At 38.5% G+C, this 14,751-nt stretch overlaps 1 protein-coding gene across 3 annotated transcripts in view; it reads left to right on the top strand.

Moving 5' to 3' along the window:
* The window catches only part of LOC126297651 (proto-oncogene tyrosine-protein kinase ROS), a 514,014-nt gene that overhangs the window by 485,618 nt on the left and 13,645 nt on the right, over positions 1-14,751 (top strand). For 2 of the 3 annotated variants that reach the window (XM_049988732.1, XM_049988734.1), the window contains exons 36-37: positions 4,076-4,227; positions 6,873-6,926. In XM_049988732.1, the coding sequence (XP_049844689.1) occupies positions 4,076-4,227; positions 6,873-6,926 (206 nt within the window). The remainder of the gene's footprint in view (positions 1-4,075; positions 4,228-6,872; positions 6,927-14,751) is intronic. The other variant, XM_049988733.1, reaches the window with a different exon arrangement.

Genomic DNA, 14,751 nt, shown 5'->3' with positions numbered 1-14,751 from the left:
AGGGATTTCAGATAGATTCAGTATTTCTGGATTTCCGGAAAGCTTTTGACATTGTACCACACAAGCGGTTTGTAGTGAAATTGTGTCCTTATGGAATATCGTGTCAGTTATGTGACTGAATTTGTGATTTCCTGTCAGAATTATTGAGATCTATTATAGCTGGTTTGTAAGACATATGAGAAAGACAAAATATCCTCAAAATGCAACAGGAATATAATAATTCATATCACAAAGAGAGTAGATGCTGTCAGCTATGAATATTATTGCACCATCAGTTTAATGAGTTATAGTTGCAAAGTACTGACATGAACTGATTACAAAAGAATGGAAAAACTGTGATGACTGTGCTGAAGATCACTTTGGATTCCAGAGAACTGTAAGAAAACATGAGGCCATTTTATCCTCATGGTCTCTTCGCAAGATATACGTAGGAGGGAGCAATATACTGCTTGACTCTTTGGTGAAGGTATGTTCTTGAAACTTTAACAAAAGCCCGTACCGAACTACTGAGCGTCTCTCATGCAGAGTCTTCCACTGGAGTTTATCTATCATCTCCACAACGCTTTTGCGATTATGAAATGATCCTGTGACCAAGTGCGCTGCTCTCTGTTGGATCTTCTCTATCTCTTCTATCAATCCTATCTGGTACGGATTACACACTGCTGAGCAGTATTCAAGCAGTGGGCGAACAAGCGTACTGTAACCTACTTCCCTGTTTTCGGATTGCATTTCCTTAGGATTCTTCCAATGAATCTCAGTCTGGCATCTGCTTTACCGATGATCAACTTTATATGATCATTCCATTTTAAATCACTCCTAATGCATACTCCCAGATAATTTATGGAATTAACTGCTTCCATTCCTGACCTGGTATTTAGTAGCTAAATGATAAGGGAACTATCTTTCTATGTATTTGCAACACATTACACTTGTCTACATTGAGATTCAATTGCCATTCCCTGCACCATGCGTCAATTCGCTGCAGATCCTCCTGTATTCCAGTACAATTTTCCATTGTTACAACCTCTCGATACACCACAGCACCATCTGCAAAAAGCCTCAGTGAACTTCCGATGTCATCCACAAGGTCATTTATGTATATTGTGAACAGCAACGGTCCTATGACACTCCCCTGTGGCACACCTGAAATCACTCTTACTTCGGAAGACTTCTCTCCATTGAAAATGACATGCTGCGTTCTGTTATCTAGGAACTCTTCAATCCAATCACACAATTGGTCTGATAGTCCATATGCTCTTACTTTGTTCATTAAACGACTGTGGGGAATAGTATCAAACACCTTGCGGAAGTCAAGAAACACGGCATCTACCTGTGAACCTGTGTCTATGGCCCTCTGCGTCTCGTGGACGAATAGCGCGAGCTGGGTTTCACACAACCGTCTTTTTCGAAACCCATGCTGATTCCTACAGAACAGAACAGATAGTAACACAGAAGACAAATGTATGGAGATTTGAAGGGGTTGTGTCTTGAACAGAGGCTATAAGATGAATATCACCTACACCTGAGGTACAGGCAGAATTTCCCCAGTACGTACAAAGCTGGGTGCTATTCCAAAACTGGAGATCCTTGACAACACTGACAACTTAAGAAGGGAAGAATGGGATAAAGGTGTGAATCAAAGTTTGTGTTAGGGGTGGCACTGGAGTATGATAGTCCATGCAGTTGTTTTAGCTTCACTGCTATGTTGGTGTAATGGCTAGCAGATCTGCCTAGTAAGCAGGAGACACAGGTTCAAGTGCTGGCAGTGGCACAAATTTTAATTAATTTTTTCTTCATAAAAGTAAAACAAGTGTAAGGGAAAGTAATCCAATCAAATCAGGTGATGTTAATAAAATTATATTAGGAAATGAGACACTAAAAGCATTCAACAAGCTTTGATCATTGGCAGCAAAAGATCTGATGATGACCAGTGTAGATAAGACATAAAATGCAGACTGACAATAGCAAGAAAAGTGTTTCTGAAAAGGAGAAACTTCTTAACATTAAATAAAAATTTAAGTGGTAGGAAACCTTTTCTGAAGGTTTTTGTATGGAGCATAGCCTTGTACAGAAGTGAACAGTGTAGAGTAAGCATTTCAGACTAGAAGAGAACAGAAGCATTTTAAATGTGGTTCTGCAGTTTTGTAATTATATTAAGTGTGGAAGGAAGTGGGGGGGACAGAAATTGTAGAAGTATACCAAGGGTTGAATACAGAAAGCAAGTTCCATTGGGTGTAGGTTATAGTAGTTATGCAGGGATGAAGAGGCCAGTGCAAGGTAGACTATCATGGAGAGGTGCATCAAACCAGTCTTTGTATAGAAGACCACAACAACAACAATTGAAAAAGAGAATAACAAATTAATTAATATTTTCTTGATTTTTTTCAGACATCTATGGAATTCCCAGAGCCATGAAAGTAAAAAGAGAGGTTCAGTTGCAGCTTGAGACATCTTTGAGTCATCTTAAAATTTGGGACTGCTGTGTTGTTCATTAATTTCAACAGTTACAGCTCTTGTATATAATAAAATTAACAAATTCTTTGAAAATTGTAGGATTTTGGAGATGCAAACACCAGTTGTCGTAACTGGAACAGATACAGCTCTGGAAACATTCTAGGATCTTTTGTAATGCTATCACCTGCAGGTGATAAGTTGAGCCAAGTTTGAGTCCAGTGTTCTTTCAGCAGCTTATTGGCTATTTCAGCAGACTTCTAATGCAGCATATGGGAGTTGAATTTGAACCACTTGAATGTGGCTGTGGAAATCCACTATAAAGTGCTTTAATAATTTGATTGAGGAGTGTAGAGTTCATGTTGTATTTCCTATGCCTTCTCATTACCATTGCCGTTAGTGAGAAAATGAAGCTAATGTGATTGATTATCTCCACAGTTAATGTTCCACTTTCATAAAAAGTGGAGATAAGAGTTGGATCATTGTAATCAGTCACTAAAATGTTGTATATTTTCTAGTAGATTAATCACCTGGGCATTTACCTATAAAACCATAAGCAGGATGGCTTGATCAAGTACCCATTCATGAATGCATTTTACATAAAACAATTTGTCCTTTTTTGAGCCATTTCAAAGAGTTCCAATTACCTAATATGACTTTGTAGATCTGATTTATTCTTTAATGGAAAAGTTTGCTAAGGGTAAATCATTCAGCTTAAATTTGAAAATGTATTGGTTAATTGTGCTGAACCATGTGGCTTTTAGTATATGTTGTATGCTACCTGTGTTCAGTATCTTTATCTACCACATTCCATCAGATCTCCCCATTAGTTTGACCTACACATGGACACCTGCACTGATGAATATGAAACGCACTGTCATGTTTTCTAACTATGAAGAATGTGTAATAACTTCCTTCACTTAGAAAATAAACAGAAGCTACAGTACATGTATGATAAGTTCTCAGCACCATCTGTATTTGTCTTGCTGGAGGAATGATATTCTGTGTGTTCCTGTACCTTAGATATTTTGTGTGTATCTTTGTCATGTAATTAACATTAGTTTTCATTTTAAAAATGGCTGTGATTTTTTGTTACTGTGCCAACATTTTTCATAGAATTTCCTTCTTATAACCATGAGACAACAGTTAATTTTTCTGGTGTAAAACTGTGCTGTATTCTTTGGAGTTAAGCCCATCAACCTCAATGAAGTTTTCATCTGAAATATATGTGTCTGTTTCACCCTCATGATGAGATCTGTAAAATGTTAATTAAGGTGAATGGATGCCACTCAGCTGGTTTCTTGAGTTTAATTTCTATCAGTGTGAATAAGAAATAATGCATCACTGGAGTTTATAAATGAGAATTCATTGTATTGATTTTATTTTACATTTTTCTGGGGGCACAGTGTTGAGACAGTAGGTTTACATTTTGGAGAATTGGGGTTCAGATATTCTTCTGACTATCCTTTTTAAGTTCCCTATGGTTTTTTAAATCTCTTCCGGTGAAAGTCAATGTTATTCCTTATAGAAGGCCTTGACCAGCTATCTTTCCATTATTACAAATTTATGTTAGTCTGTTTCAGTGGCTGGTAAACTAATTTAAAACTTATATTTATGTTTTTAGGCATGACCTTATGCAGAAAACATTTAGCTACAGTGCAGAAAGTAGACCCACTTTTAAATACTGTTTGGAAGTTTTGGAGAATTTGAAAACACGGATCAGAGATACTAGTGCTGCTGTTCCTATGGGCCACTATGTGACAAGACTTCAGAATGGTAAGTAAAAAGAGATTTTTCTCTTATTATGGCAAGGTAGTCATGCATCCCGTGAGTTCAGCCTTCATACCAACTCATAAGCTCATTGGTGCCTTGTATCATACTCACAGCCTTTAGATGCATCAGGGCAGGAGCCAGTCACTGACATGGTGTAGTGAGTCTGCAAGTTCTGATTGTGCTCATACTGCTTGTAAGACTCATTGATAATTGAGTGCTGTTTGTCACATTGCTATCATGATGAAGATTGGTGTTCTATGGAAGTTAACAGGTGTCACACACTTTCTGCTGGACAGACCTAGAATATACCAGGGTAGTTCCAGCTGGAATAATTTTGAGGTCATATTTGTTTAATTTTATTAGAGATTTGTTTCATTTAATGCTAGACGAACATGGTCCTGAGCCATTGTTATTTGATTTTCCTAAAGTTTTCTGTGTTCGTACCTACAACCTTTTGAGATGAGAGTGCCTAAGTTTATTTTCACATTTCTTATTGTTACTTCTGAACATCGGCATGCCAAAATAGTAAAAAGTGATGCTTTTTTTTTCATACATAACCTTATTTAAGTGAAGTTATCTCAGTTCCACATAAAGCTGATAATCTCAATTATGGGCAAAGATTTGGAAATACCCCCAGATGTCGCATTTAAAAATTTAAAAACAAGATTATAATGCAAGCTGGAAAGTAAAATAAATTTTAATAGCATATTTAAAACTAATTTGAACAATATTTCTTATTTGCTAACACAACTGCGCACTGAGTTTCAGCTTGGGTCCATTTTGCTTATAATCAGCATAATGTTTTCATCTTTGCTCTTTTCTTGACCTCTAGTTTCAAAAAATGTGCTTAATTTTTTTGAAGTGGTAAGACACTGATATCTTTGACGACATATATGTGTATTAGTACTATTTTTAATTTCAGATACTGGCTGAAAGCAGTACTTGTAAATCTGAGAGTCACATTTAGCACCAAAAAGAGGGATGTCACATGCTAAATAGTATAACTTCTTGTACTGATCAGTCACAAAATAAGTTCATAAATTGAGTATGATTGTAGCAGATAAAAATATTTCTACTAGGCACCTGCTCAACTAACAAAAGATTATGTTTGTAAACACATTGGGGGGGGGGAGATCAGAAAGTGCAAAGATCAAAATGTTGTGAAGATGAAATAATATATTATCACACTGTGCCTACCCCACTCCTGAGCAGCTGCCAATGTCATGAGTAACAAGTGAACTTGATGAGTTTGTTGACTATATATATATATATATGATGTAAATAAAATAAAATGGAAGAAACTTCCACATGGGAAAAATATATTAAAAACAAAGATTCCAAGATTTACCAAGCGGGAAAGCGCCGGCAGACAGGCACAATGAACAAAACACACAAACACACACACAGAATTATTAGCTTTCGCAACCGATGGTTGCTTCTTCAGGAAGGAGAGAGAAAGACGAAAGGATGTGGGTTTTAAGGGAGAGGGTAAGGAGTCATTCCAATCCCGGGAGCAGAAAGACACAAGCAGATATATTTTGCCTAAATATGTCTGCTTGTGTCTGTGTATGTGCGGATGGATATGTGTGCGTGTGTGTGTGTGTGTGTGCGCGAGTGTACACCTGTCCTTTTTTTCCCCCCTAAGGGAAGTCTTTCCGCTCCCGGGATTGAATGACTCCTTACCCTCTCCCTTAAAACCCACATCCTTTCGTCTTTCCCTCTCCTTCCTGAAGAAGCAACCATTGGTTGTGAAAGCTAGTAATTCTGTGTGTGTGTTTGTGTGTTTTGTTCATTGTGCCTGTCTGCCGGCACTTTCCCGCTTGGTAAGTCTTGGAATCTTTGTTTTTAATATATATATATATATATATATATATATATATATATATATATATATATATGTGTGTGTGTGTGTGTGTGTGTGTGTGTGTGTGTGTGTGTGTGTGAGAGAGAGAGAGAGAGAGAGAGAGAGAGAGAGAGAGATAAGAGTTTGCATCATAAGAAACTACATATGTTTCGTACATAATAATTTTATTTGCAAATGTTGACACCAGGAGTCTGTCCTATTTTTGTGATGAAGTTTTGAATGTAACAAATTTACATTTTTTATGCACACTCTAGGTGTTTTCAAAACCTATTTAATCAACACAAAATAAGACAATCACTTTTTTTTCATTTAATCCACAAATGTATATTATTTTCTGGCCCCTGTACATCAATTTTTATTCAAGAGTAAATAAATCAGAAGAATAGTAAAATACTGTTTTTATGTTGAACTACCAGAACATGACTTGTTGCAAAATGAAGTGAAATGAAGCATATAATGCTGTGCAACAACAGAATTGTCCAAGTGCACTGTTTGATGTTTCTGTTGTGGTTATTTTGTTCATTTAGTACTCAGGCCATGCAGTATAAAAATATAGTGGTTAGATAGAGCCAATGTTGCTAAAGAGTATTAATAAAGAAGTTAAATAATTTTTGACTGAAGATTTATTTCTTACCTGAATGTACAGTATTTTCTTTAAATTTCACTCATCAATTTTGTTTTGTTTTAATTTTGTGTTATGCATGGAATATGTTTCTCTCATTTGTTAGGTGGAATTGATAACAATTTAATGTTATGCATGCCATATGTTTCTCTCATTTGTTAGGTGGAATTGATAACCATGGCTTCTTTGAAGATGAAAGGCATACCAACAATTCAGGTACAAGTCATGTCATATATCAGAAGATTTGGTATTTTCTTACTTATCATAAACACTTCAGTATTGTTTGTTCAAACTCACCTGCAGCACAAACATCTGGAGCAGCAAAACTTGCACTGACAAACATGCAGACATGCTTTTACACTTTCCAAACTCTATGTGCCAGTGTTACAGTGTCTTTTAATTCTAACGGGTTTCTGGAATTTCACGTCTTCTGGTCTCACAATTGGTACTTATTTCATAGCATATGACAAACCTTTTCTATAAGCATTTGTTACCACACAAGTAGTTAGTCTGTGAGCATATCCAAAAAAATATTTTTAAATTAAGTAAGCTGAGTAACCAAGTAGAGGTGTTCAGGTTGTTTAGTGGGAGTATTTTCATTGCTGCAGACAAGGCTTTATCATATTTTATTTCATTCTTCTCTTGTCTTTATTGTGGCAATAATATCTATAATATTGATAATAATAGGAGTAATAACAATCACCAACACTGACTACTATCACTCTTTTATACACTTTCTACAATCTGACAATGGTCTTCTTTGTAGCCATTTGTAATCATTTGATGTTTGATGATACTTTTTTAATATTTTTTTTAATTTCTTTACACACTTCCCCAACCACCATACACCACAAAGTATTTCTCACTGATAATTGTTATCTCAGAAATCTGCTTGTAAATTTACAACTTGCATTTCCTATGCTGTATATTTTACCTTTGTGATCATCACATCTGTGTCCCTAATAAGACTTTTCTTCTCTGTTTTAACTTATTTATCTCTTCCTTAAATTTCTCATCCTTCACTACTGGCTCAGTACTTCATTACTAATTTTTTTAATTGGTATGCCATACATAGGTATTTTGTTTCATTTCTTCCCATAATAAAATCAATATGGAATTGTATTAAAAATAAGAAACACAGATACATCATTCTAAAAACAGTATACTTCTAATCATCATAATGTTGCAATCACAGTCAAGAATAAAATAAGCTGACAACAAATACATGTGGATACTTTACACAGTTCCTAATTAGCAAGTGAGGCATTGTTCCCCTGTCTGCAGCACTTTGTTATCAAAGGTACTTCAGAATTCTGACTACAGGATTGGGCTCCCAAGTTAGTGCTTTTTGCTGATGAATATCATGATAAAGTGAAGAAGCAACACCGTAAGTGTGGGAATGTTACTGATTGTATGACTAGCTATGTATTCCTCCTCAATCTTTCAGGTAGCAATTGAAACAGAGAGACATTAAAAGCATATCTGTTGTTCATATGAGAGTGTAGTTACATTATAAAATAATTAGGCTGTTTCAAGTAGTGATTTAAACTAAAAACTGTGTCTACGTTTTGACTGTAGATCACAAACCCTAGGTAAAGTCAGAAATTGTAGTTCTAAAATTATTATTTTGACTTATGCTTTTATTTTTCACAGAGCTAATGTTAATAATTGGTGTATCTCACAGTATCTTTATTAGTGAACAGGTTCTTCTCTTCATCCGTAGATGACTGGTTGTGTCATTTGTCATGAAAATTAGCTATGCATAAAACAATTTTTTTTCCTAGTACACAAGAATAAGATAGTCTAACAACATTTTCACCTAACTGCCATAGTTTAAAATAGCATATTACCAACTTCAGAGGTATCTCCAGAAAAATGTTACAAACTGCCCTTTCACAGTACTGTAACAAATCGCCTTAAGAACAAATAATCTACTGAAATCCACAGGCCCCTCCCAGAAGCTCTCCCTTGAGTCCATCTTCCTCCACACAGTGACACTCCACACACCGATCTTCTGCATGCTCCCCAAAATTCACAAACCCAGCAATCCATGATGCCCCACTGTAGCTGGCTGTTGTACTTCCTCTTGACCAACATCTCCAACCAATTGCCTGGAATCTAGCCTACGACAACAAAGACATTAACCACCTTCTTCACGTGCTCTTGACCCCCATCCCTTTACTTCCTGGATTCCTGCTCATTGCTGTTAATGCCGCCTCCCTATCCACCAACATCACTCATGCCCATGGTCTTGTTGCTATAAGAAACTACCTCTCACAACATCCTTCAAACACCAAAACCTCTTCCTCATCCAGTATACACCTTACCAAATATAGTGACAAACAGCTACTTTTCCTTTGAAGGGAAGGTATACATACAAATCTGTGGCACAGAAATGGGCATGCATGGCAGCCTCCTGTACCAAACTGTTTATGAGTCTTCTAGAGGAAATCTCCTTAGCCTCCCAAAACACCCAACCCCTGGTCTGGTTCAGGTTCATTAATGATATACACTCCTGGAAATGGAAAAAAGAACACATTGACACCGGTGTGTCAGACGCACCATACTTGCTCCGGACACTGCGAGAGGGCTGTACAAGCAATGATCACACGCACGGCACAGCGGACACACCAGGAACCGCGGTGTTGGCCGTCGAATGGCGCTAGCTGCGCAGCATTTGTGCACCGCCGCCGTCAGTGTCAGTCAGTTTGCCGTGGCATACGAAGCTCCATCGCAGTCTTTAACACTGGTAGCATGCCGTGACAGCGTGGACGTGAACCGTATGTGCAGCTGACGGACTTTGAGCGAGGGCGTATAGTGGGCATGCGGGAGGCCGGGTGGGGCGTGAGGTCTCCACAGTACATCGATGTTGTCGCCAGTGGTCGGCGGAAAGTGCATGTGCCCGTCGACCTGTGACCGGACCGCAGCAACGCACGGATGCACGCCAAGACCGTAGGATCCTACGCAGTGCCGTAGGGGACCGCACCGCCACTTCCCAGCAAATTAGGGACACTGTTGCTCTTGGGGTATCGGCGAGTACCATTCGCAACCGTTTCCATGAAGCTGGGCTACGGCCCCGCACACCATTAGGCCGTCTTCCGCTCATGCCCCAACATCGTGCAGCCCGCCTCCAGTGGTGTCGCGACAGGCGTGAATGGAGGGACGAATGGAGACGTGTCGTCTTCGGCGATGAGAGTCGCTTCTGCCTTGGTGCCAATGATGGTCGTGTGCGTGTTTGGCGCTGTGCAGGTGAGCGCCACAATCAGGACTGCATACGACCGAGGCACACAGGGCCAACATCATGGTGTGGGGAGCGATCTCCTACACTGGCCGTACACCTCTGGTGATCGTCGAGGGGACACTGAATAGTGCACGGTACATCCAAACAGTCATCGAACCCATCGTTCTACCATTCCTAGACCAGCAAGGGAACTTGCTGTTCCAACAGGACAATGCACGTCCGCATGTATCCCGTGCCACCCAACGTGCTCTAGAAGGTGTAAGTCAACTACCCTGGCCAGTAAGATCTCCGGATCTGTCCCCCACTGAGCATGTTTGGGACTGGATGAAGCGTCGTCTCACGCGGCCTGCACGTCCAGCACGAACGCTGGTCCAACTGAGGCGCCAGGTGAAAATGGCATGGCAAGCCGTTCCACAGGACTACATCCAGCATCTCTACGATCGTCTCCATGGGAGAACAGCAGCCTGCATTGCTGCGAAAGGTGGATATACACTGTACTAGTGCCGACATTGTGCATGCTCTGTTGCCTGTGTCTATGTGCCTGTGGTTCTGTCAGTGTGATCATGTGATGTATCTGACCCCAGGAATGTGTCATTAAAGTTTCCCCTTCCTGGGACAATGAATTCACGGTGTTCTTATTTCAATTTCCAGGAGTGTATTTATGATCTAGGCTCAGGGCCAAGACAACCTAGCAGTGATGAGAACTTCCTTTATCAGTATGCTGAATGTCTCACAAGCACCTTCAGAGACAGGCACTACTCCCTGAAACATATTCCACGAACAGATTTCCCATGCTGTATCCTCACACACCCAAAACCTCCCACCACCCCCAAGAATCAGCTACAAAGGAGCAACCTGCTCATCACCCAGTATTACCCTGGATTGCAACAAGTGAACCATACCCTTCACCAGGGCTTTGATTATCTATCAACATGCTCTGAAATGAGAGATCCTTCCTACCCTTCATGAAGTGTGTTGGGTCACCTATCTAACCTCCATAGCATCCTAGTCTATCACTATGCCACTGCCACTCCCAACCCCTTGCACAGAGATCATATTCCTGCGGAAGACCCAGGTGCGAGACCTGCCCAGTCCACTAAGCTGTACTTCCTACTCCAATCTTGTCACTGGCTTATCATACCCTATCCGTATCCAGGCCATCTGTGAAAGCAGCCCTGATATACACTGACTCTCCTACAAACACTGCACAGATTTTTATGTTGGAATGGCTACCAACCAGCTGTCTACCAGGATGAATGGCCAGTGCCAAGCTGTTGCCAAGAACAAAGTTGACTGTCTGGTGGCACAATGTGCTGCTGACCATAAGTTGCTCAAGTTCAGTGGCTGCTCCACGTCCCAAGCCATCTGGATCCTTCTCTTGACCACAAGCTTCTCTGAACTCTGCAGATGGGAGTTATTCTTGCAGTGCATCCTTCGCTCTCTTAACCATCCTGGCCTGTTTATGTTAACCCAGTGCCCCCATACCCTCAATCCAACAGTTTCCCCTTCCTCCGTCTTATCAGCCTCTCCTGTTTCATTTCACCCTCAACATCTGCTGCTCTGTATCAGCTCCAATACCCATGCATCACATGTGTAGCCCGTATGACTGTCTCCCCTCCCTCATGCTTTCCTAGCCAGCAAATTTGCTGCCTCCATCTGAGCCACTAGCCATCTACCCCAACCCATCTCCCTGCATCTCACATCCCTCTCCATCTACTCATACACCTGACACAATCCTCACCCCTAACCTAGTCCATCTGCCAAAATGCAGCACTGGCATTGTTCTACCAGTTGGCACCATGCAGGGGCATAGGCATATGTATGCAAGTATGCACAAGCACGAGCACATTTTATGTGTGTGTGTGTGTGTGTGTGTGTGTGTGTTTGTGTGTGTGTGTGGATTTTTCTGTTTGTATTTGTACTCTAGCTTGAAAAAGAATTACTTTGAAAGCTTGTAAATTTTCTTTCTTTTTTGTGTATGCCTGTCGACTCCTCAACGCTTCTGCTTTTTGGTGAGTGGTCTCCTTTACTCCTAAAGTACTTAAATGCTGTCACAGATTGTCTGAAACAATGTTTCAGTTGCAATTGTTGGTAAACTAATGTCTTTGTAATGTCATTGTTACGACAATACAAAATCTATAAACAGTTTACCAACTGCAGTACAAATGTTTGTGGGATTATTGTCAAACGCATTTACATTTGATAGAACTATCATTAGTTTGCAACTCACATACATTGACATGTCCTTCATTTTCTGCTGTTCACTTTTTTAGTTCTGATATTTCTTTATTCTAATTCTAAATCAAAAACAACCATATTCATTTCAATTAAAAATGTAAACCATTTGTAAGACAGGGATTAAGGTGAGGTATGGGACACAGCATAAAACTAATAATATGATGTGGTATTTAAATTTCGAGTTTTCCTAGCATTACAGAAACATATTTAAGGAAAAAGGTAGTGACTACTTTTGTGGGACTTCATTTAAAAATAATATAAAATACGTGTAGAGAACTTATAGTTAAAATGAAAAGTGGAGCAGGGATAGAATCAGACATTGTATATAAAATATATATGAATAATGCATCTTCTGAAAAAGAAACACAAACAGGAACATTTTGTACATTATCAATACATGCAGCTGTTGTGAAGAGATAAGTAGATGGTGACGATGAAATGTTGTAAATCTGTTATAAAAATATAGTTCTATAAATTTCTCACCAGAGCAGGAGAAAAAGGGAGAAATGAAAGGCACATTAGGATTTAATATTCAAATGATGCTGAGTTTGTAAAAAACAGAGTACTAGCACAGAGTGGGGAAAGAATTTGGCTATGTCCTTTTTAAAGGATCAATCCTGGCATTTACTATAAGCAATTTAGACAAACTGTAGAAAACCTAAAACAGGATGATTCGACAGGGATTTGGACCATTTTTCGCCAAATGTGAGTCCAGCATCTTTACACAGACATAGTTTATTCAGCTGTTGAATTAGATTGTTTCTTTTATGACTGACTTATGGAATAGACTAAGCAGGGTGACTGTTTTTGTATAAAGCATTTGCAGTTAACAATCAAAGCATAGTTATGGTGTGATACTCCATTGTTTTAAAAGACTTTGTGTAGATTGAACACAAAGAGAAGTAAACTTGTAAAACATTAGTCAAGCCCATTTTGGTTTCTAATATGTGAAATTCTGATAATTTCTAAAAAGAGAAATCAGTCATGTACATGCATAGCTTAGCAGAATTCTTATGAATAAATTAGTGTAACAAAAACTTCAGTTTAATTTACTTTGAGTTTGATCTATAAGGCGAGCTTTCCTTTTTGGTTTAGTATTGAAATCACATTGCTGCATTTGAAATTATGTTTGTGTTTAAAAAGGGGCATTGTCATGTGGTCTATGCCATTTTTGTCTAACAGTGTAAAAAGCTGTAACATAGTAAAACTATTTTGGAAATATATTAAAATCATGTTTAGCATCTTTATTGAACATTATAAGTGGAATACAGGAAAACCTCTCACCCTGTGGAGTAAGTTTTGAGCATTAGGTAGGCACATAAAACAAGAAGAGGAGAATTGGGATACATTTTATTGACCATCTAGATTGCATATTTTTCTAATGTTATAAGTGGTTTCTGTTCCATCAAACCATCCTCTGATCTGTAGAGATAAAAAAATTAAGTAACTAGCCATAATATAACGAGATTTGTTTTTGTTGTTGCAGTCTTCAGTTCAAAAACTGGTTTGCTACAGCTCTCCGTGCTAGTTTATCCTGTACAACCCTCATCTCTGCATAACCACTGCAACCAATATCCATTTGAACCTGCATACTTTAGCTGAATCTTCATCGCCCTTTACAATGTACATAGTAGGATGTATTGAAGAACTGATTGTTTTGCACAAATTTTAGCAAACATTCCTGATGTGGGGAAGTAGAGCCTAGCATTGTATGCCTCTGGGTGTATCACTTCAACTGTTTCCTTCTTTTAATAAACTTGTACCATAAATATATTTTCTCGGCAATTTGATTTAATACTTCTGCATTAATTATCCAGTCAACACATTTAATTTTAACTTTTTGATGTAACATTGCATTTCAAAAGCTGTTGTTCCCTTCATGTCTAGACTGTTTATTGTCTTCATTTCACTTCCTTACAAGGTTACACTGCAGATAAATACCTTCAGAAAAATCTTCCTGACACTTAAATTTATATCTTATGGAAACAAATTTCTCTTTTTTACAAATGCTTTTCTTGCTGTTGCCAGTCTGTGTTGTATATCCTCTCTACTTTGGCCATTGTCTCATCTACAACTTTTAGAGTATAATTTTCTAATCTGATTTCCTCAGCACCACCTGCTTTAATTCATTAATTCAATTATATTCCATTATGATTGTTTTACTTGTGTCTCATTTCATGTTATAGCCTGTTTTCAAGACACTATCCATTCCATTCAACTGATCTTCAGAGTCCTTTGTTATCTTAGACAGAAATACAATGTCAACAGCAAACTTCAAAGCTTTTACTTCTTAACCCTGAAATTTAATTCTCTTTCCAAATTTCTCCATGATTTGGTATACAGACTGAATAAAATTAGGGGTAGGCTACAACCCTATCTCACTGATTTTTCAACTGCTGCTTACCACTTTTGGATCTGCAGCTCTTGTCCTTTCTTTCCGCATTGATAGTTAAATTATAGGATATGGGTTCTGCCTTTTTGCAAACACACTGTTTTTTTTCTTTTTACTCAAACATATTTCAGTACTTCTGTGCCATCATCAGTGGGTTTTTGTTTATTGAA

The sequence above is a fragment of the Schistocerca gregaria genome, chromosome X, assembly GCF_023897955.1.
Source record: "Schistocerca gregaria isolate iqSchGreg1 chromosome X, iqSchGreg1.2, whole genome shotgun sequence".
NCBI classification, from domain to species: Eukaryota; Metazoa; Arthropoda; class Insecta; order Orthoptera; family Acrididae; genus Schistocerca; species Schistocerca gregaria.
This window is presented reverse-complemented; position numbering and strand designations above follow the sequence as displayed.